This window comes from Schistocerca americana, chromosome X, assembly GCF_021461395.2.
Source record: "Schistocerca americana isolate TAMUIC-IGC-003095 chromosome X, iqSchAmer2.1, whole genome shotgun sequence".
Lineage (NCBI taxonomy): Eukaryota > Metazoa > Arthropoda > Insecta > Orthoptera > Acrididae > Schistocerca > Schistocerca americana.
In genome coordinates, this window is record NC_060130.1 from 639,528,015 (window position 1) to 639,553,504 (window position 25,490).

At 37.2% G+C, this 25,490-nt stretch overlaps 1 protein-coding gene across 2 annotated transcripts in view; it reads right to left on the reverse strand.

Annotated features, from left to right (window-relative positions):
• Positions 1-25,490, reverse strand: part of LOC124556855 (polycomb protein Scm) — a 195,527-nt gene that overhangs the window by 20,017 nt on the left and 150,020 nt on the right. The window contains exons 13-14 of one of the 2 annotated variants that reach the window (XM_047130876.1): positions 20,037-20,185; positions 7,316-7,500 (exon numbers count right to left, since the gene is read on the reverse strand). In XM_047130876.1, the coding sequence (XP_046986832.1) occupies positions 7,366-7,500; positions 20,037-20,185 (284 nt within the window). In that variant the 3' untranslated portion in view covers positions 7,316-7,365. Of the gene's footprint in view, positions 1-7,315; positions 7,501-20,036; positions 20,189-25,490 lie in introns of both variants that reach the window. The other variant, XM_047130875.1, reaches the window with a different exon arrangement.

Sequence of the window (25,490 nt, forward strand, 5' to 3'; positions counted from 1 at the left end):
TTTTATCTTTTCCTGGGGCTTTCCAATTGTGAGTAGATTTAATTGCTTGGGTGACTTCATGTTGCAAAATTACCACTTCTGTCATTTGTGGTATCATATTGTATGTATCTGTTTCTGCTTGTATCCGCCGTGCATGCCTGTTTTGTTGTACCGGGTTTGACCATATGTTGCTCCAGAAGTGTTCCATGTCTGTTATGTTTGGTGGATTGTCTATTTTAATGTGTGTGTTATCTATTGTCTGGTAAAATTTCTTTTGGTTTGTGTTGAATGTTTGGTTTTGTTTCCTTCTATTTTCACTTTTTTTGTATCTTCTAAGTCATTTGGCCAATGCTTGTAATTTCTGCTTCTTTTCATCTAATTGCTCTATCACTTCTTGTTGTGAGATTTTTAGTTTTTTGTCTGATATTTCATTTCTTATAAATTGTGTTAGCTGTCCGATGTCTTTTCTCAGTTTTTCTATTCTGATCTGTAGCCTGTGTTGCCATGCTGGTTTTGGGGGTTTCTTCTGTGTTGGTTGGTTCTGATCTCTGCCTAGTGTGTATATTTAGTGTAGTGAGTGCTCCTATATGAACCAGTAGTTTTAACTCTTCCATAGTTGTGTTTTCATTTATTTTGTTGTGTATGATTGTGTTGATAGTTTTTATTGTTGTTTCGACTTGTGGGTTATTTGGCGATCTATGCAAGAATGTTCTAATGTCTGTATTTGTGTCTTTATATTCTATATATGTCAGCTGAAATTTTTCTTCTATATCTAACATGTGTGTCACTTCGTGTTCTATTTGTGCTTGTTCTGGTGGCTGTCTTAAGATTTCGTTTTCCTCCGACTGTTTAATTGATGCATGTTGTTCTTTGTTTGTTTGCTCTGGGATGTTTGAGTCCATTACTGTATTTTCTTCTTCTTCTGATTGCACATTATTTTGTTCCAGTATTTGTTGTACTTGTTGTTTGATGTTTTCTAATTCTGACTGGGGTATCCTGTTATTTTTGATTATTACACGGATCTGATCAGCTAGTCATTGTTCTGTTAAAAATTTTAATTCTGGGTATCTGGTAATAAATGTTGTGTATACTTGTGATCTGTATCCAGTTGTGTTGGTTCCTAGGTTTGTTGCTTGGTAATAACAGAACATGAGGTGTCGATTAACTTCATCTGACCATCTCATCCTCTGTCTTTGTTTTCCTTCTAGCGTGGTTGCAGGAAGCATATCCTGCAAAACACCTCTATTTGGATTTGAATCATTTCCCAGTTGGCTAGCAGTGTCATTACCATTGTGGGCGGGCGTAGGGTTCAAGCGTCGTCCCTGACCATGACGGCGCTTGTCCAAGGCTTCTTTAGTTCTGTCCTGAACCAACTAATCACACTAAAAGAGGGGTTAGCCCTATTAGTGGTTTGTTCTTTTCGTCGCCTTTTACGACTGGCAGAACATACCGGAGGCCTATTCTTTTCCCGGGCCTCCACGGGAATTATTATTATTATTATCATTATTATTATTATTACAACTGGCTGTTACTAGTGTTGCGGTCTGGCCAAAAATTTTCTATCAAAATTTCATTTTCTTGGATACACCGAGAACATAATACGTAATCTTTCTTACCTGTTATTCCTGTTAGTAGTTTATTTCCCCTCTGGTAGTCTGAATCTATGGATTTCACTGGTAATTATAACAACGCTGATCATTTGCAAACCCAGTCAATCACATAAACAAACAGCGATTGACATTCACCCATTTGGCTTTATTCCGCTCAGCTCGTATAGCCCCGTCCCCTTCTGTCTGCAGGAAAGTTTATTTCTCAATGCAACGGGGATTCCTCTGGCAGAGACATGACATACATTAAGTATGCATTCAAAAATCAACTTGTGATCCATTCAGAAATAAACTTAGCATATGTTCACAAATGTTCAAAAACCAACAGGGATGCGTTTCAAAATCATATGAATAATCGATAGACCAATGTGCACTGGATACTAGATGCTTTGTGAAAAAAGACTTTTTCTCAAGAATATGAATTCTTTCCGCCAGGGCAGATATACCACTTGCCCCCATGGAATCTGGCAGCTTACATGCGAAAGTAAAATTTTTCCAGGTAGCATCTTGCTGCTACTGTTTATCCAACACACTTCTGTAGCCAGAAATGGGAGGAGGTACCACACATGTGCGACTCAATTGCGCATGGGCATGAGCCCACTTGCAACTGCTCAAACGAATCTAATGTAAACAGTTGTGACGTCATGCTCATCAGAGGTAACTGGTTGTTATTAAGCATTGCACAGTCTTCCTAAAGCCTTTGACACATTTTGTTGTTGGCAGACGCTTGTATGAGAACTGTGTTTTGTTGTTGTATATGGCGCATTTCCTTTGCAATCCAAGTTTTTTTTTCTTTTTTTTTTCTTTTTTCTATCGTTCATGTTTTATTGCTGCGTAGCGGGATACCCTTTGTTAGAATATTGTTTCTTACCAGTCAAAATTACAAATATTTAACTGGAAACCAAAACAAAACAAAAACTTCTCGGAATTCTAGAAAATTCCCAGTTTTTTTCTCCATTTTCTTCCGGATGAAAAAATTCCCAGGTTTTTCCCGGATCTCCCGGTTGTCCCATGTTGTACACACCCTGTTTATCAGGTCTAGTCACCTTTCCACTATTGAGTAAGTCTACTCAATTTTGTATCTAGCTATTTTAATAATTGTCATTTCAGCATTTATATGAAGACTGAAAGGGGCAACAATATTAATTCATCTTCAGTGCAACGATTGTGGAGAATGGAATTAAGTATTTTGATCATCTTTCTATTATCCTGTTCTGGTGCCAGTATGATCAGCAAGTAATTGGATAGAAGACTTCGATCCATTAATTGACTTAACATATGACGAAAATGTCTTTGGGGTTTTTCTTGGCTCTGTACATAGAATATTACCTTCAAATTCACGGAATACTTCTCGCATTGCTCTACTTATGTTCATTTTTGTTCTGTTAAGCTCTTTTGTCACTAGTTTCTGCATTTTTATCAGCGATGCCACTTATTGTAAATGGTGAAAATATTTTAAAACTATTAGAACAGAGAAGGTGAATGGCAGCTTGCTCTAAATGTGGGAAAAATATAAATAAATGCAGGGGAGTAGGAAATACAATCCTGTAATGTTCAAATACAGTATTATTGGTGTGCTGCTTGGCACAGTCATGTTAATTAAATATCATGAGGCAATGTTGCAAAGTGACATGAAAAGGAATGCACATAAGATTGGCTGTAGGAAAGGTGAATGGTTGACTTGGCTTACTGGGAGAATTCTACGAAAGTATGGCTCATTGATAAAGGAGACCGCACAAAGAACACTTGTGTGAGTACTGCTTGAATGTTTGGCCAAGAGGCCAGATTACAGGAAGACAGTGAAGGAACTTAGAGGCATGCTTCCAGTTTGGTCACTGGTAGGTTCAGTCAATACGTGAATGTTATGTAAATGCCCCATGAACTCAAATGTGAATTCCTAGAGTGAAGAAGACACCTTTTTGTGAAATACTACTGAGAAAGTGTAGAGAAATGACATTAAGGATGGTTTATAGAACGATCACTTCCCGTGCTCTATTTGCAAGTGGAACAGGAAAGGGAATCCTAGCAGTGATACAAGGTACCCTCCACCTTGGACTGTCTGTATGGTGACTTGCAGAATATGTATATAGATGTAGATATAGAATAATAAGGGAAGGGAATTTTTATTGTAAGAATCATAGTCTCCTGAATTATCAAATGTAAACAGAAATTATGTGAGTTATGTGCATTGCAATCAATTATAGATACACATTATGCTAATAGTTCTTAAACAGGATGAGGACAAAGAGGAATAAGGTTGAAGGCCAGAGTTTAATGTTCTGTTAACAACATCATTAGAGATAGATAAAAAATTGGTTAGGATACTCGTAAAGGATTCTTCAAAAGTACAATGGCTGCATTTTCTTTAAGAGGTACAGGAAAACTATGGAAAAGCTAAAGCTGGATGGCCACAAAGGAATATGTACCCTCCTGTAATAGGCGTTGTGACATAACCAATGTGCCAACTTGCCCATTAAGGATGATCATTGTGATTTCATATAAAACTGAAGAACAGAAAGATGCATTAAGGTTTCTGTGTGATTTGTTTCTTATCATCACCACTTATGGAAAGTGTGCTCCTGTTTTCTTATGCAACTGGTATCATGTGAGGCTCTTTCATGTGCATTATACACACCTCCTGCACGGATTTTTGCTCATTTATTATTGCTCTTTTTTTAATCAGTTCATGAAATTCATCATGATTCAGATATGGCTATAGTGTTGTCATGGGCATAAAATCAAGAAACTGTGCTGACCCTTTTCACAAACTATGGCTTTTGGAGTAACCCAGATCAAATACACAGTAAGTGAACACTGAATGTCATTAACAGATTACAGTTTTGTTTCAGGAAGTAAGATTTGGTCAACAAATAGCCACTAACAGGACAAAAGTCCTAGGAAAATTACGTGAAAGAGTACAACCAAACGAATACAGTGCATAAACCCACACTTTGCATATGCTCTGACTGTTCACACCGAGTGAAAAAAGCTACATTCCCTATGGAGATGCAATGTTCACTTGTTCCCAGAAGAAGCACGATAATGAGGCCAGGCAGATGGCACACACCTGTCTTCAATGTGCATACATTCAATAGCTTCTGTACTACAAGTATGGCACAGAGTGCATTATCTTTCACAGGCAGTCCATTGGTCACTAGGACACTCTCCATACAGTGACTAGTGATGACTAATGAATACTACTGAGAGCAATCAAAAAAACTTGGCTGTCTTAAGTGACACCATACATTAAAACAGGCACTACTGAACAGGACACAGTGATGCCTCACATTTCCTTGTCATGGGTAAGTATAGCAGAACATTCCAATAATTTCATGCTGTTAACAGACAGAATATCTGAAGTGATTATATCTCACTCATTTTTCTACCCAGCATAACTCATGTGCAGCTAAATAAATTAATTACCTTCATAAAGCCAAATATGGTTATACTGTATCATGATTATTTCAAATACTTCTTAATTTTCTATTAAGAGTATTTTTGTCATTTGTCACACACTGTGTTGAGCGGACATACATTGGGGTGGCCAAAGTCATGGGATAGCGATATGCACATATACAGATGGCATTAGTATAAGATACACAAGGCATAAAAGGTTGGTGCACTGGTGGAGCTGTTATTTGTACTCAGGTGATTCATGTGAAAAGGTTTCCGATACGATTATAGCCACACGATGGGAATTAACAGACTCTGAACATGGAATGATAGTTGAAGCTAGATGCATGGGACATTCCATTTTGGAAATTGTTGGGGAATTCAATATTCCAAGATCCGCAGTGTCAAGAGAGTGCCAAGAATACCACATTTTAGGCATTACCTCTCACCACACACAATCCAGTGACCGATGGCACTCTCTTAAAAAGTGAGAGCAGCATTGCTTGCATAGAACTGTCAGTTCTAATAGAGAAGCAACACTGCATGAAATAGCCACAGAAATAAATGTGGGACATGTGATGAACATATCCATTAGGACATTGTGGTGAAATTTGGCATTAACAGGCTATGGCACCAGATGAACAACGAGAGTGCCTTTGCTAACAGCATGTCATCACGTATGGTGCCTCTCCTGGGCTCACAACCGTATTGACTGGACCCTAGACAATTGGAAAACAGTGGTCTGGTCAGATGAATCCCAATTTCAGCTGGTAAGAGCTGACGGCAGGTTTCGAGTTGGCATGGATCCCGTGAAGCCAACAAGGAACTGTGCAAGCTGGTAGAGGCTCCATAATGGTATGGGCTGTGTTTACATGGAATAGACAGTGTCCTCTGGATATTCAGATACTTGGAAACCATCTGCAGCCACTGATGGATGTCAGTTCCCAAATAATGACGGAATTTTTATGGACGACAATGCTCCATGTCCCCAACGCCACGACTGTTTGAGACTGATCTGAAGAACATTCTAGACAATTCAAGCGAATGATTTGGCCATCCAGATCGCCCAACATTAATCCCATCGAACATTTATGGGACATAATCGAGAGGACAGTTTGTGCACAAAACCCGGCACTGGCAACACTTTCACAATTATGGATGGCTATAGAGGCAGCATGGCTCAAAATTTCTGCACAGGAGTCCATACGACATGGGTTGCTGCAGTATGCCAGGTGAGAGGTAATCCGACACAATATTAGAGAGGTATCCCACGATTTTTGTCAGCTCAGTGAATGGAATAGTGACAACTGTATTAACTTCCTTCACCCTTTTGTAAGTTAAGATGGATCCAATGAAGAAATAAAAATGGCAATAAAAATTTGCCACTTTGCTGTTATTCTCATGTTACGACCAAATTTTCCACTGGAAGAAGGAAGGAAAAAAAAAAAATAAAAATAAAATGCAATATGCTACTCCACTCACTGCTTTTTCTTCACATGATACATTTAATTGTATGTGTTCGCCACTTCCAGAACAAATTGAATGTATTCTACTTTTAAGTCTACTCTATCTCTTACATTCAGTTATGTATTCCAGAAACACAGAAATCACTCACACTGTAGGTGTAATTTTGTGTGTTAAATTTTGATCGCTTAGGAAAGTAACAAATCTAATATAATTTTTCTCATTCAGCCATTCAATCTGTAAATAATAACAGAAAATTTGCAAAACTGGAAAATACTATTCAAATAATACATCTGACATAGACCAGCAGTCTTGTCCCCTCCTCCCACTTTTATTAAGGAAGAAAAAGTTCAGTATCTGGAGCGAGTTCCAAACTCAGTGTTTGTTGCAATAGCGCCCTGCTAACTTCAAAACTGCAAGCTGTGGGTAAAGTAGCACGAAAACGAAGAATATTTAACAACAATAAGGAAAAAAGGCATATTAATGATCACATGTCTAAGTATTGAAATCTTATGTATAATTTTTTTGAAAGTTTCAGCATTTCCACAAGGATCAGTAGGAGCAATTCTTTATCTTCAGACATTTTCCATTTCTCTAGGATTCTAACTTTCCTTTCAACTTTCAGTTGGTTTGTTGGCTAAGGTAATGAATATACAATCTAACTAACTGATTTGTGTCTAACTTCATGGTACAGTTGCAGAAAATCATGGAGCTATCTTTCTGTGGCTCATGAAACTTCAGTTTGTAATGTACATGTTTCAAACTGATGATGATGTGATTTTCGTGTATTCTAATATTAGTAGATGAGTATATCCTGCAGCAGTTTTCTTGTGCGATTAATTATTGGTTTTATATATTTCTAATACACTTACCATTTTCCAAAAGAAATTGAAACCTTCATAAGAGAAGGTTTCCATTATTGTCATAAAGGTAAATGCCTTCTTCCTCTTATCCTGTTGACTAAGTTGCAAATTTTTAGAGCAGGCCCCAACTTCAAACCCATGTACTTCATCATCATATCTGAATTTAAGAGAAGCAGAGCTTTCCCATCTATTTCCTACAAGAAAAATAAGAGAAAGAGAATAAGAAAATGTATTCAAGAAACTCTATATGATGAAAACACACAGACTGTACAAAATTACTGTTTCGTACTTTGTTAATGGCTTTTCTCCATGCAACTAAATTATTGCAGTAATATTAATCATCATAATACTGCAGTTACTAAACTACAAAAAAATCTCAGAAATTAGGACTCTGGCAATGTAATCAACCAAGGAAACACAATACATGTACAACATTACAATATTACCTACCTGCTGAGATGTACAGGTATCAGTCTTCAGTAACATTAGCCCAAAATGGGAAGATAGGATTTAAAATTATATTATTACTTTCTCCAAAAGTATAACTGCCAAATTCGGGGACACAGAAATCGCAGTTAACATATTTTCATTCACTGCCACATGCATATTTTGCCAGTGCCTGTTTAAGCAACTGGAAATGTTAAAAAAGCTGCCAACCTTGAGAACAGGCTGTCAGTAATGACATGACAAATATGGAGGGTGCTATGATCCCTTTCTCCCACACCAGAAAATTTTAAAAATTAGAGGCCTGATTTAGGCTTTCAAAACACTATATTTCAGATGTTTTCTAACCGTAAATACAAAAGATATATTTAATTGCTCCTACATTTATTTATATTTTGATATTAAAATTAATCCAGAATCTCATTTTAAACAAGGAAAACTACTTCGTGGAAACTGAACTTCAGAATAAAACTGTTAACAGCTCTTAACTGATGACTTCTTCACATAACTGGTTTTGCTGTGTTACAGTAGCATCGTCAGATATTAAGTAGCGTCACATGGATTAATGTTCCACCTGATGAAAGTACAACCATCAGTGCAACAGTGGGATCATTACTTGCTCTGAGAAGAGAACGAGTGGAAACTAGAACACACAAAATATTAGTTCACTTTATTACGAGAAAGATATGAAGTTTTAGTTAATTTTGTATAATCCGTTTCCACAGGAATGTTCTGAGTATTTACGACTGTGTCTGAACTTAAAGTATCACTGGATACAGATAATTAACAACTCTCTTCACTTAGAGTACATAGACAAAGTTCACAGTTAAAGTTCAGTATAAGACATGAAATACACTGGTGCCCTATTTAAAGTGATGTTATCACCTTAATTGTTGATCACAAACTGGGTGCAAGCATTGCTCTTCTTAGTCATATATTGGCATCTCAGTGTGGTGGCACTGTGAAGCTGAGAGTAAGGATGTAACCTTGCAAGCGCCTCCCATTCATCACTGTGGAATACAGCAAGACATTGTTAACTTCTATCGTATCGATGCGAGGCACTGACTTTGTTATGGCACTGTGAACTTTGGACGATCGCACAATTAGCATACGGAGACACCCCCCCTCCCTGCTGTCTCTGTATGCTAATCATATAACACTAGGTATCACCTGAAGATACTGCTTTAATACAGCAAAACTGGTTGTGTGAATAAATAAATAATCAATCAACAGCTCTTTGTGGTTTTATTCAAGTTAAATTTACCATGAATTTCAACAGCTTTGTCTGTCCATGTTATAAAGTTATACACGAACACTACTTCAGCATCAATGTCACTGACACTCCCAAAGAATATGATGGAGGAATCTGCAGTTGATGATCCCCCTGCCACACCCACATTTACTACTGACTGTGGCCTCCTACATAGTAGTTAATTCACTTCCGGCTCACAGAAAGCATCAAGTATCCCCCCCCCCCCCCCCCCCCCAACACCACGATCATCACTTTTCATACGAGGCAGATGTCAGCTGTTGCTGCTGCTGAAGTATTGGAAAATGAGACACATTAATTTTTTTTAAAATCTACATTACAGCTGCTGGTGCAAACTAACGTAGCATTCTTTGTAGGTATTGAATGCTTCTGTTTAATATTTTTATAACTATGACTCTGAATATTCAAGAAGCACTCCTCTGCCTCACAGAATGTGGCAAATTTGTAAATTTTGCTTCTTTTCCACATCATTTCATAAAGGAACCTCATAAAGACAACATGCAACATTACAGACAGAGCAAAAATCAATAGTAATGCTGCATAGCAGCATTTAGTCGTAGCAGTCCAGGAACAATATTCCTTGCAGAACAGGTTTCAAATTCAGTGTAAATGTGCCTTGACTAAGCTGTGGTGATGAAATCCTTCATAGACAGGTTTACTGTGTACTCAGCAAAAACATTGTAGTAGCCTATGACTAGCAAAATGTAACAGGACTTTTTTAGTTTTTTTTTTTTTAATCACATGGCAAAATATCTACTTCTGTAATTTTTTAGTAATTTCCCGTAACTATGTAATTAAGGTGATAAATTCATAACAATTACAGACAATTTGTAATAGTTGACTGCCATGTATTGGCTCTGAGCACTATGGGACTTAACATCTGAGGTCATCAGTCACTGCCATGTATTAACCATATAAACACATGTACTCTGTAATGATTTGTTCAATCGACATATTAATCGTTACAACATTCTTCAAACTAAATCAATGTTTTCGATTACAAAAAAACTCGGTATATCAACAGCACAGTTAGCATGTATGAAATAGTGACTCAGTTCTGGCAAAGAAAGCCAATTGAAACCTTGCCACACCACCGTTTAGTGAAAAACATACATGCCTATTGAGTGTCGACCAGATTTGTGACTGTATTCAAGACTTCCTTGCAGAAAGAACTCAGCACATTGCTCTTAAAGGAACAAAATCAACTGACAAAGGTAATTTCCAGAGTATTCCAAGGAAGTGCGATAGGTCAGTCACTGTTTAGCAGAAAGCATCATAAGCACTTTAAGACTGCTTACAGATAATGCAGTTATCTATAAGAAAGCAGCAACACCAGACAACAGTATAGATTTGCAAAATGAACTGCAGAGGATTGATGAATGTTGTTGGCTCTGGCAATTGACCCTAAATGTGAATAAATGTAACATACTGTGCACACATAGAAAAAGAAATCTGCTACTGTACAACTACACTACTTATGACACATTGCTAGAATCAATCTGTACCATAAAATATCTAGGGGTAAGCATCCACAGTGACCTTAAGTGGAATGATCACATAAAATAAACAGTAAGAAAAGCATATGCCAGACTGAGATTGACTGAGATTTATAGGAAGAACCTTATGGGAATGGTATCCATCCATTAAGTAACTGACTTATAATGCACTTGTTCAACAGATTCTTGAGTACTGTTCATCAATATGGGATTCTTATCATGTAGGACTGATGGAAGGAAGAGAGAGAGAGAGAGAGAGAGAGAGAGAGAGAGAGAGAGAGAGAGAGAGAGAGAGAGCAGATTCAATGCAGAATGCCACATTTTGTTAGAGGTTCGTTTAGTCTGCATATGAGCATTACAGAGATGCTCTATTAATTGGACTGGCATGTGTTAAAAGAGAAGCATTCTGCATCACAGAGAGGTTTCTCATTGAAATTTTGAGTGAGCACTTTCCAGTAAGAGTTGGACAACATATTACTTCCTCCCATATACAACTCACAAAATTACAATTATGAGAAAATTCAAGAGATTAGAGCTAATACAGTCACTCACTGACAATCATTCTTCACATGTGCCTTTGCAAGTGGAACAGGGAAGGGGGGGGGGGGGATCAGTTATTGGTACGATATGTACCCTCCTCCACACACTGTTAGGTGGCTTGCAAAGTATGATATAGCTACAGAAATATTTTGGAGGAAACTGGCCAAGATCTTCTTTTAACTCCTATTTTTGTAAACTACTATTTTATCTATGCAAGATACTGACATGGCTGAGTCTGAAATAAAATTGCTCAAAATAGGGGTGTAAAATTTACTAATATAAAAATCTCACCTGTAACACAGTATGTTTCCTTCTATTAATTTGAAAGTGTTTTATTTTAACTGAACTGCTCAGTTCTGATATGATCCTTTCTTCTGTTATAGGAAGCCCTCTGTTAACTGAAAATTTAACCTTAGAAGCTGCATCAGAGTGCGCAAGGATCGAGAGACAAAGACAAATTAGGAATGACACCAAGATACACTTAGAAAAGAATACTGCTTTGCTACAAACATTTAGGACACATCTGGGTGGGATTGGAGTGGGAGTTGGGTTAATCAAGATCTTTTATAATAATAGTATGCACCTCATACTGTTAGAAGGTGTCAGCTACACGCCCCAGTACAAAAGGCTGAAATGTTCTCAAACACAGAGCTTCTTTACAAGACTATAGATTTATGAGGCATCATTCAAGGAAATGAAAAATTTCTATGAAGTTAAATATGATTTAACTACAGCCATCCTAGGATTTTTTAGGAAATGAAAAATTTCTGTGAAGTTAAATATGATAACAACTACAGCCATCTTGGATTTTCCACAGTGTACACAATTCATCATACAAAATCACTACACGCATTCGGACCAAGATGGTGCCATGTCACAGTTATGTTGCTCAAAGACGAGATGTCGGAAAATTTCTGTTTGTGTACATCTTACACTAATATGATAATCCTTGTAAAATATATGTATATATTGTAAAAGTGAATTGTTGGTGCCTTTACTCACCTCCTCCTGGATGCTTAATTTTACTGTCCATCTGTGTACCTTTCTGAGAAACCACAAAATTTAGAAACACCATTCATGAACATCCAGGAGGTATCATCCAATTCAAATAATATTTGATTCAGAGCTCTGCGTCCACATTTTTCTTAACTACAGCAACGGCCTACAGAGGCTTTAGGATCATTTTGCAAATACTTCTCTCAGGAAAACACTATTGTTATGGGTGGGCCGGGCAATAGATTTGTCACGGATCCTGGGTACAGTATAGAGTGTGACCTGGTAAACATGGCATCAGCATCACGACATTCCAATGTTGAGTTTGTATCTGTTTTGAGATGCCCTAATGATCTCATCTTAGCTCTTGTGTTATGAAAGTTAATTTCGAGTTCTCCAGTGGCTGCTTATGCCAAGTGCAGGATCACATATTGGCATGGTTTGTATTTATTTGTCAGTAGATATGAATGTACTAGGGACGGCCTTCACATCAACAAAAAAGGGAAGTGTACACTGGCTTGGCTAATAGCAGCACATTTTGGGGAGGGGGTCACTGTCATGAATGGTAAAATACCAGTGGTTACAGGTATCAGAGCAGCACCCTTTTTAGGGCAGAGAGAACAGAAAAAAAAAGTTTTAAGAGAGGTTCGAACTGAAAAAAATCTCCAGTTTGAGAAAGAAGCCAAACAAGGTAATTCTGACATACTGCATCTGCACAACAGCACCCAACTTTATCTCAGTCATTGTGAAATGCCAGCTATCTTTATTGGATCAAAATTTGGGAGGACTATGAAATAAAATTAATGAAGTACCTATCTGCAGTGGTGAAAGTCATCAAACCCAGTTGAAATAATCTGCTTCCCTGAACTTTATGTGATCACTGGTATAGATGGGTTAAGGTTAAGTGTTGCAGAATTTGGGTTAGCATCTCACTTTTGTGGAGCAGAAATGATGGGAAGAGGAGTTGCCACATTCACTGGGAATTGTTTTAAATTTAAGAACACAGACTTCTGATTCATAAATTTTTCATACAGCAGCAAATGGAAGTACATAATACATCCTCCATAATAGTAAGTGTATGCTGAGTACATGGAGGTAGCTTTAATCTGTTTACAAATCACCTTGAAGCTCTACTGGTCTATCTAACAGCAAAAATGAAGAAATAGCTTCTGCTGGCGATTTTAATGTAGATTGTCTTAAAAACTCTTCCAGTGAGAATTTATTATAGTTAGTAACACTATCATTCAACTTAATTCCTACTGTAAACTTCTTAACTACAGTAGCTGCAGGGGTTGGACAAAAATATGAAAACATTGCAAGAAATGCATGCTTCAAAATAAATGCAGATGCTACCCAAGCCTCCAGGTTGTGCTGTTGTATTTGAACATGAACGGCACCTGTGCAATGTCCTCAATATGTTGCAAGTGTCAGTCGTCGTCAGAAAAGCGGTCTGTAGAGTTGGGAGTGCATATGTCAGAGCTAAGTGAATATTAAAAAGAGTAAATTGTTGATGCTTGTATGGTGGGTGCTTCCATAACAAAAGGGAGCCGAAATGTTTGGTGTTTCAAGAGGCATCATACCGAAGATTGATACCGCATACAGTGCAAGCGGTAGACCATCATCCACTAAGTCATAATGCAGGTGAAAGTATGTTTTGAGTGATTGTGACAGTCAGTCAGTGACGAAGATTGTGACAAAATGTAAGAGAACAACAGCTGTACAAGTTACTGCCGAGCTGAATGTCACACTCACGAACCCTGTTAGCACTAAAACAACAAAAAGAGAGCTCCATAAGAAGGGAATTGAAGGGGGGAGCTGGAATCCCAAAACCACGTATCAGTGACACAACTGCTTGTAAGAGGAAAACATGGTGGCAAAGCCATAAATCTGGACTATAGAGCGATGGAAGAAAGTAATTTGGTTGGATAAGTCTTGTTTCACACAGTTTCCATCTTCTGCCAGAGTTAAATCCCAAAAGTGAAACATGGCGGGGGTTTGGTGATGATTTGCGCAGCAGTATCATGGTATTCTATGGACTACATTACTGCCAGGGTTTATGGGACCATTTTGGCTCATCATATCCAATCCATGGTACAATGTTTTGTTTGCCAATTGAGATGCTCTGTTCCAAGACAATGAGAACCCAATTCAAACACCTCGTATTGCCCATAACTGGTTGTGTTATCATGAGGATGAATTGTTGCATCTCCCTTGGCCACCAGTCACCAGATCTAAATATTACCGAGTCTTTGTGGTCTACTTTCAAGAGAAGGGAGCATGATCACTGTCCACTTCCATCATTGTTCCTAAACTTGCCAGTATTTTACAGGAAGAGTGGTATAACATTCCCTTGAAAACCTCACAGGACCTCTATTTACACATTTTGAGATCAATGGAAGCTAATCTGAAAGCCAACAGGTTTCTTACACCATATAAGGCAAAGTAAAGTGTTGTGTTTTTGGTGTTACCATATTTTTGTCCAGCCCCATAATTGGTCACAAGCAGTGCTTGGCAATATCGTTATAGAAGGGCTAATGAACAAGATTTTATTACAAAACCAATAGTCAATGGCATCTCAGACCATGAAATGCAATTCCTTTTTTGAAACCATTAATACTGAAGAGGATATAAACTCTACTAAATCTGAATTGAAGAGTGTAATCAGTAAGCTAGAAACCGATTATTTTAAGACACTCCTCAAAGACATGAACTGGAGAGATGTATACAGTGCTCATGGCATGAATGAAAAATATAGCAATTTTAACAATAAAGTCCTTACATTTTTTGTATACGGTTTCACCCCCCACCCCTAAAAAAAAACTAATCCCATATCAGGCCAAAGTATCAGAAAACCATGGATTACTCAAAGTATAAAGGTATCGCATAAAAGAAGGTAACTCTTATCTGTCAGTCAGAAACTCTGATGTTGACACCATAGCTCACAACACACTTTGCACAATATTAAAGACAGTCATATGGACATCAAAGAAAATGCACTGCAAGAAAAAGATAATCACATCAGATAACAAAATAAAGGCAGTATGGGATATAGTGAAGGGGGAGTCGGATGGAATCAAACATGAAGAGGAGCAGATAGTATTTTTTAAGAATAATTGATATATGGGTGCAGTGTTGCAAAACTTTTAACTTTTCCTGAAAAGATGGTGTTATCAGGTTCAGCAGATGCTGCCACTGAAGATCTCAGACCTGTCATTACAAATAATTTCAGTAACATGAATATGACCCTCATTACACCAACAGAAGTAATGTCCTCCATAAAATACAAAATTTTTAGTGATTATGATAAACTATCAACAAAGTTAACTCTTCTCAGTTTAGTAACATACTAAGTTATCTGTATAACCAGTAACTTATCACAAGAAAATTTCCTGAATAGCTGAAATATATTTAAGTTAAACCTTTTTTTACTAAAAGAGATTAAGTAATATCATCAAATTTCCATCCAATTTCACTTTTGCCAGCATTCACAAAAATTTTAGAAAAAGTAGTATAAAATTGACTTCTTAACCATCTGACAGCAAATACTATCTGTCAAAGCCACAGCTGGATTTCTCTAAAGGGTTCTGATATTGAGAAGGCTATCTACACATACACCAAGAATGTACTTAATGCATTAGACAATAAATTACAGGCTACTGGTATATTTTGTGACCTGTTAAAGGCATCTGACAGTGAAATCATAATACCTTTTTAAGTACTTTAGAATATTACAGTATGACAGGAAATACTGCAAAAAGATTCAAATAATCCGAAAGGAAACAAAGGGTGTCATTAGGAAAAAGACATGTATTAAGCTATCGGACATCATTCAACTGGGAACTAATTATATGTGGTGGCTCACAAGTTCCATCCTTTAATTTTTCCTGTGTGTATTCATTATCTTTAGTCTGCAACTTTACCAGATGCCAAGTTTGTATTGTTTGCAGATGACACAAACATTGCAATAAATAGCAAATCAAGTATGGTCTCACACAGATCCGTTCATGGACATTAATAAATGGTTCCTAGCCAAACCTTTGACACCAAACTTTGAAAAAACACACTACATGCAATTTCAAACTTGGAAGAGGTTTCCGGACAGCACATGCCTAAAATGTGATGACAAACAGATCGAAGAAGTTGTCAGTGTTGAATTATTGGGATTACAGCTGCATAATAAATTTAACTGAGAGGAGCATACCACAGAACTGCTGAGGCACTTAAACAAATCTCTATTTGCAACACACATGTTATCACACACACGTAATATAAAAACGAAACAGCTAGCATATTACGCTTACTTGCATTCCATCATGTCATATGGGATTATTTTTCAGGGTAACTTATCAAAGGAAGCTAAAGTTTTCTGCATCCAAACCAAGTAAGAAGAATTATTTATTGTGTGAACTCAAATATATCCTGCAAAGACACGATTAGGGAACTAGGGATACTAACTATTGCTTCACAATACATTTATTCATTGATGTATTAGCCATTAAAAACATCAGATCATGGAATCAATACTAGAAATAAGATAATCTTCACAAAGATTTAAAGTCGAACATTTTCAATAGCTTATCAACAGCCACAAAAAGTTTAACCATTAATAAAGTTCAGTTTAAGAGAAGCCTAAAGGATTTATTGGTGGTCACCTTTCTTCTGTTCCACTGATAAATTTCCAAGCATAATCAGCTGATGTGTGCATGGTACCAACAATATCAAATAATGCGAGTACTAATACAATCTGACTTCTGTACAAATTCAGTGCAGTAACACAATCGTTGTAGACAAGTGCTGTAAAATTTTCTATTTGATGATGCATGGCTACAACAGCCAAAGAATTATCATATGCACCTCAATGTACTGAACATTTACATGTTTAGTGACAAGTTACTTATTACCTTTTCAATGAAAATATGTTAAAGTTTTTTTTTAATTTTTTTTTTAACATCCATGAGGGCCATATTACTTGGGATATGCAGAAGGTACATTAGCATATTTATTTCTCTTTGAAAATATTTATTCTGTTGTTGGGTTGTTTGTGGGAAGAGACCAAACTGCGAGGTCATCGGTCATATTTATTCTGTATTCTCATTTATTTTAGATGTTCTACATCTGGATGATCTCCTCACTATGGATCTATCGGAAAGTAGAGTACATCAAATCTTATCTATTGACACATTTTGTCATTGATAAAATTCCAATATAGTCAGCACAAAAACTCCGCATGTCCATTCACACCTATAGTATAACTTGCATGTTAGAATCACATTAGTTTCTACATTTGTAACACCAACCGATTGACTGCAATGGAAAATAATTGCTATTGGACTTTTATATGTGCTGTTACTGATGTGATGATGTTTACACTTTCTGCATAAGCTAAAGAGTATATGCTCTGCATCCGTGTTCTGACGAAGAATGAAAGTGTTAACATCTAATTCCTTTGCCATACAACATATTATGCTCTGATGAGAACTTTCCATTATTTTATGATTATAGCACTTCAGGTATCTGGAAGTACTTGTATCCGTATTGCAGTATGCCATGACCAATTTTAGATTCAAGTTGCTAATGATAAAATCAATTCATTTTGACTGTGGACACAAAGCACTTGAAGTTACTCAACTGAATCTAGCATCCTGCTTTAAACTTTTCTTCATTTCCGACAAGCTGGTTGTCCTTAAACTAAGTCTTGTCTAGCCCCATTCTGAGCAGATGAGTGACTTTCTTGTGAAAATAAAACAACTGTTAACTGCTTCATCTGTGAATAAGCTGCAGCAGGCTGCTCCAATGCTGCCTGACAGGGCATGGATGTCCACATCTGCCTCTCATCATGCCCATGGATAGCCACAGGTGGTATATACTACCCGTTCGGTGGCTGTATTGCATTCGTTGTGCACATGCATGAGCTGTTTAGCCATCCCTTGACCCAGGCTCGTGCAGTTTAGGATGATCACGTACGCTATGGCCAAGCTGCAGGACTGTCCATGTCAGCGGTCTGCCCATCTGTGCCCATGCCCCCTGCTGACCCCAGGCGAGTGCATGAGCTGGAACAGCCTAATCTAGGTGTATGATCCTCCTAACCTCATCCTATTCTCAACAAATGTGAAATCAGATGAAAGTGTGCTACAATTATACTTAATGTTTCCAAAATTTCAACTATAGTCCCAAGAGTCTGACAAATTTAACTACTCTGACACAAACGATACCCTCCACAGTTTTGCAATATGCAATGATCATAGTAATACTGTCACTAACTATTCATGTTGATGTGGCTGTATCAAAATTTGCTGAGTTTGCACTTAAAACACTGTAAAAAAAATGTCCTGTTGGTAGTCTATATTCTGCTCATTTCAAGTTCATCACGCTGAGACTGATTGCCAGATCATAGTCAGAGACAAGCTTATTTGTAAACTGACAAATTCAACATTGTAATGAGGTATTGTAAATAACTAACTAATTAGTTCCTGATCATGGCCTGCTTTACCACCATCACTAGAAATGTTTATTACCATTTGTCACAACACTCGTACCACATACAAATTCACATGCACACTATAGTTAGTAATTATGTACCAACAAGATCAACACGACTCTTTCAGTACTAAGACTGATACAGGGAGACTACATATACTCGTAAAACACACGGTGATTATAATGAATCCTTCTGTACACTAGCCTCTGTAGACAGAAAGCTAATAACTGTATGGGTATCCAACTTTATAGGAATGATGTCTAGACAGTTCACTGCAGGATTTGTTTTGATAGTAGTGTTAGTGCCATGACTTGCCGTTAGGTGCTGCTACTGGTGCGCTGATGTAGGGTTGAAACATAAGCATCAGTGTGCATTATGATTGCAGGGCTTTACTTGTAAAGCTGTTTTATCAAAACAGCAGCAATAATGCTGCTGCTCTTCACGAGTATTGAGAAGTTTATTACCACTATACACTTAGCTCACTCTAATCCAAAGACTGTGGTTGAAATTGCTTTCTTATCCTGCTAGCAGTTCTGCAAGTCTTTCCTTTCCTCTTCTCTCCTTTCTTTCTTCTTTATTCTTGTTCTTTCCTCCGCTATATGTTGCTTATGCCTATGATAACCACCAATGGCATTTCATTAACAGTGTAGTGATCCATATCTTATATGCCGCAATCCATTGATACTCCTAATTTCCTAGTTCATCTTCAACCTGAATTCAGAATGCTTTATTCAGCATAACATTTAAGAGTTTTTAATCTCCCCATTCTAAATACTCATAGTTAACTTTTAAAAATAAATTCTTCATGTTATCTACAAAACCAGAACCAACATTCCAAATGACTCATTATTTTTTATGTCGTCATCAGCCCTGTTTCTGCATAACTTCTTATCAAGCAAATCTTTACCATTGCAGTGTCTTTACAGGTGTATTTAGAGCCCCTCAGTAAGCAAGTAATATTGATTTTACAAGTAATACATGCACAGAAAAGGATCAGCTGTAGCTTATGACCTAGTAAGAGCATGGTAAATTCACAAAAAAAAAAACAACAACAACATCACTGAATTTAAGAGTTTCGTCTGTATGCAAAAGACATAACCACAGTGCTGCAACGAGACTTAGCACCAAAAGACAATTAGATGAAACGAAGTTGGAATATGAATAATTAGTTATTTATAAACAAAATACTAGTTTCTAACACTCAGAAAAAGCATAGAGCTTGACCGCTACTGTACTCAAAAAATAATGCAAAAGCTATTGGCGTTTAAAAGTTTCTTTTCTTCTCCATTATTGAAGCAATTCCCTACTACATTCTTATCATTGTATTGATATTGTTTGTTTTTGTCTCAGGTGGTTGAAATCACAGTTTCAGCCCATCACAAATGTTAACCTTGCAGATTTACCACTCGTATAAAATAAACTTTAACTCATGTACACTCAGTCCTCACTTTCTACTCATCAGAAAATATAAGCTTTACGAAAATAACTGTACAATTACATCTATCTTACATGTTTTCTGAACAGTTCTGCATGTGTTCCCAAAGCTGGATCTACAAAGGCAATGTACTGTATTACATCCTCTATGGACCATTCAGACGGGTCTGTTGGTGTTTTTGGCGGTGCTTCAGAGTGAGTGGTTGAAGTTGCTGCTTCTAGTTCTGCTGTAACAAGAGTGTTTCTTTTTAAAAAGTGGGTCTTACACAATTATTCAATGAATATTTATCTAATACAGAAATTTTGAATAAACACAAGACGATCTCTCTCTCTGCACTAGAATATGAGACGAATAACTGTGCCTCTAAATATTCAAACAAAAAATTAACCAAGCATTAAAGTATGCTATCTCATTCATCATTTAAGGTAAGCTTGAAATTTTATTTTTGCATAAGTGTAGCATTGTTTAAAAAAATTACAGCCCTGCACTGGTTATGTGAAAACTCTCAATTGTGATTACTAGATCAATGGTTTTTTAACATGATTATCTACAATTCTTATTCAGAAATTTGAAAAAAAAAAAAAATCATAATTTGAAAACAGAAACAAAATTAGCCTTGAATGAATGACAGAAACAGCTGAAGAACAAAACAAGGCACACCACATAAAATGAGCTTCTGTATATCCACATCATTCACTTATTTAAGAAAGATCCTCAGTGAGCTGTAATGCATATGTATCTCACTATACTTGAGAAGTCCAGGATGGAATAACAACAATATGAAAAGGATAGATCACTTCTCATCACATAAGAGGCAGTGCCGAGTTGGACACAATGAAAAGGTGTCTAAACTCATAGACCGCTCGGGCCCAACTGGCCAAAGACAACAGCCGTGTGTGTGTGTGTGTGTGTGTGTGTGTGTGTGTTTGTGTGTGTGTGTGTGTGTGTATTTTTATGCTTTTGGAGGAGGACTTTTTGCCCACCTCATCACCTCGTCTACATAGTAAGAAACAATCTATCTTTTTCATATTTTTACTGTGTGAGCATTATATCCAAAAGTGACACTGTGACAAAAAACAACAAGGTGTACAGCTTTGCTTCCGCCGTTTTTCCCCAACATTTGAGGCTTTAATGAAACAAATTGGTTACACATGTATCATTCAAGGTATTTTCCATCGCTGGCCACTACTTTCTCCCATCTTTCAGGCAGTGTACGAATCCTGTGTCGAAAAAATTGTTCATCTTTTGAAGTGATCCACGAATCGATCCGATTTGTGACTTCTTTGTGAGATTTGAAGTGTTGGTCAGCCAGGCCATGCGCCATTGATCTAAATAGGTGATAGTCAGAGGGAGCAATGTCTGGAGAATATGGTGGATGGGGTAGGACTTCCCATTTTAACATGTCCAAGTACGTTTTGACCACTTTTGCAATGTGGGGTCGAGCATTGTCGTGCTGCAAAATAACTTTATCATGCCTCTTGCTGTATTGCAGAAGTTTGTCTTTTAATGCTCTGCTCAAATGCATTAACTGCATTCAAGAATGAGCACCTGTGACTGTTTCACTTGGTTTTAACACCTCATAGTACACGATGCTGAGCTGGTCCCACCAAATGCAGTGCATGATCTTGGAGCCGTGAATATTCAGTTTGGTCGTTGACGTGGAAGCATGTTCGGGATATCCCCATGATTTTTTGCATTTAGGGTTATCAAAATGAACACATGCTTCATCCCCAGACACAATGTGATGCAGAAATCCCTTCCGTTTTTGCCTTGGAAATAACTGTTAACAAACACACAAAAGTCGTTCAATGTCTCTTGGTTTCAGCTCACATGGGACCCAAGTTCCTTCTTTCTGAATCGTGCCCCTAGCCTTGAGACATTTTGAAATGGCTTGATGTGTAATTTCCACTAATCATGCCAATTTTTCTTGAGTTTGATGCAAGTCTTCAATCAGTGATGTCTCCAATTCTGCATGTTCGAAAACATTCTCTCTTCCACCACTATGCCAGTCTACAACATTAAAATCACGGTTCTTGAAGTGTTGAAACCACTCACGACATGTTCTTTCACTAATAGCGTCCTTACCATGGGTACCTGAGACCATTCGATGAGACTCAGCTGCTGTTTTCTTCAAACTGAAACAAAACAGTAACACATCCCGCAAATGACGAGAATTAGGCTCGTAAATTGACATTTTCAATCAAGAACAACTTTATGATGCAGACACAAATCGACTAATGTTTGAATGAGGTTATGTTGACTGAGGTCCAAGCTAACTCCCTGACATCTGCGATCTGTTTCTTTCGACCACTACTTACCATTGTCGCCACCTATCAGCAAACCGCAGAGGCGAAGTTGTACCCCTTGTAAATTGGGAAGTTTGAAGGAATATAGTAAATTGAATTATTAAATTAAAATACACATGCAACAGGTAAAATTAATATATATTATCTCTTACAATGCTTCTCTGTTTCACTTTCTTCCTTTATTTCTTTCTTTTGGCTTTTATTGGGCATGAAGATGTGAGATGTACAATACAATCTGAACTTTACTCACTTAACACTGATAAACTGGTAACTGTTAAAACTTATTTTACGTATTACACATAATCAATTTTATGTTTTTTATCTTTTTCCTTACTGCACAAGTTACAAAAAAAACTATAAAACAGTAAAAGGATGATTTACATCAGCTACTATTAGAGAAATTTTGTATCTAATGATACAACAGTTACCAATAAGCACCTAGTTCCTTCTATGTTGTTTGAATGTAAATGAAATGATAAAATTGGTATTATTGATACATAAGAACATTAGATTATTTCCCATAAAAAATATTTTTTCCTTGCTGCTTAACCATTTTAATTTTTGTACGTATCAGCATAGTCTTTCCTGGTGTTAGTGAATATCCTTAAATATAAGTAAAACTAACTGGTGAATAGCTGGTGAGATGAATTTTATGAGAATCAGTAAATCAGAATATTCTGCATTAGCAGTATTCTACAGCTCGAATGTATTTAGAAACCATCACTGTATTCTGGCAAAAGCTGCTGTATTGTCTACCTTATTTGTCAAAGCCCATTTTAATCACACCATCATCTTCAATCGACGAAGTTTTACTTACAAATGAAGTTCACAAAAATCTTTAGAGCCATAAAATATAAAAATCTTAAGGTTGCAATGGTAAAACCTTGGTGGAGTACAATGGTGTTTTTTAATCAGTAAATCTGACACTTGCCTTGTGAGATCAAGTGTGAGCCAGCATTCTTTTTTTGACAGAGAGAAATCACCAACTTTCCCTCCTTCTCCTTAAATTCTGCCAAACAGTTCATCACTATCAAGTGTGTTTTGTAGAACAGTAATCCAAAACACCTTTAGGGAATCATAATCATCTAAAATTTATCTAACTGATAGGCTGACCTTTCCTGCCTACATTGTGATGCTGTGGCTTAATTTTTAAGGGTGATGCAAAGTGTAGTGTTTTTTGAACCAGTTCAATAACAATGAAGGACTTAGTTTTGTCACACTGCAGAATCATCCACGTCCAAGTCATAAAACTATAGACAGTTGTTCTCTCTTTTTATAAGGCTGTGTGATGTATCAAACTCAATATGCATGTGTCCTGGAAGTATAATTTTGTGATCAATTACTTCCAGTGTCCAGTTCTCCAGAGCCACCATGCATATAACAACAACACCAGGGTTCTTGTTTTGACCCCCACATACATTCAAGAGCATGCTAACAGCCTTTACATCAGATTTCAGTTTCTTTGTGGTGTACTGAAACAAACAAGATTTTATCTCATTTGTTCCTCTTACTGCCAAGTCTTCATTCCATAGAATGTAGAATGTTTGTCCGTCAACACAGTTATAGACAGTGAGATTCTAAGTGCACAGCTGACACTTGCAGAAAGCCACTGAATTCTGTGTAAGAGGTGTTCCTAGACACTGACGTACAGTAAACATTTTTATCTTTCTTTATGCATCATCTTTTTACTGGTTCTTATCTTTCCTCTTCAAATGGAAAGCAATATATTCAAGTTTTTGATACTTTTTAATTTCTTTCTTTGATGCATCTCTGTCACTGTCAGAGGAAAGTTTAACATGCAATTCAATCTTGTCACAAGTGTCCTATGTATCAAAGTTAGGTTTCTTGATAGTCAGTTTCATCTTGTGGAATTTATCACAGAAGAGTCTGAAAGATACAGGAGTGGTATCTGTGGTATTGTGCACTGTTTATAACACACAGTGCCAGTCCACATTTAGAAGCTGGCAGTGACCATGTGATTGCACTGCTAACCTGCGGCCGGGTCTGAAACACACATTCCTCAACCCGCATGGCCAGTGCCATCATGGATCCAACTTACTGCATCAACCAGTCTGTCTCTAGTCTAGTCCGTCTGTCTGTCTTTAGTTCAGTTCTGTCTGTCTAGTCTAAGCACTGCCACTTCACCTCTATAGCAATTGTGGATATTGGACTCTGCCTATCTCATGACCGAGCCAGGTGGCACAGTGGTTAGCACACTGGACACCTGTCCCTGGCCATCCTGATTTAGGTTTTCTGTGGGTTCCCCAAATCGTTTCAGGCAAATGCTGGGATGCTTCCTTCGAAAGGGCACAGCCGGTTTCCTTCCCCATCTTTTCCTAATTCGAGCTTGTGCTCCTCCTAGCTCATGGACTTATACTGGATATTAGTCTGGACTTGCATTTGAATTCAAGTTAAGTGAGTGAAGTTTATGAAACACTGTGTATCTTATTAGTTTGCTCTCTGTCATAGAATCCACCACTCCTTGGCATGCACCAGTGGGACAACCAAATAGTATTCTTGTAAAATTCTTTAAGATTTTCTTTACACAACACTGCTGTCATCAGGTGAGATGATAAAAACTTTTTCTACAAAATCTCTTCTACAATAGTGACTTTCATATGCAGGAATTTTAACTGGAAACATTCGGACATCCTCTTATTTATTTGGGTATTATATTTCTTTCCAAATGATAGATTCTCCATTTCCGTTTGAACTGTACTTTCTTGTAACTATGTCCACTAACCATCCAGTGTCAACAAATATGTTGAAAATCATGACTCATAAGTATCATCCCACCACAGTCAGAGCCACTCCTATTATACATTGTGAGGTACTATTTACACGACCACTATGACTTTGGCTGGGGGTATAATGTTTCAAGTCCAAAAAGAAAGCACATAATACAATATTCCCAGCTGAGTGTTTTCTCCAAAACAGTGGAAAGAACATTAAGTCACCAGTGATAGGACATTACTCACTATGCTCTGCACAGAGTCTGACTTCATGAAACCATCTCAAGTGTCACAAATATTTTTCTCTCAATGAATTGGGAATTAGGCTTACATACTGCTATATTTGTGCAGCCCTTATTTTACTCCATATGTCTGTGTAGTTACCTCATTTTTGGCACTTTTGGACTCGTACAGTTCAGAATAACCTCTTCTTGAAATCTGCATGTGCAGTTAAGCACACATACTTCACATTTTATTGTGTATTACAGTT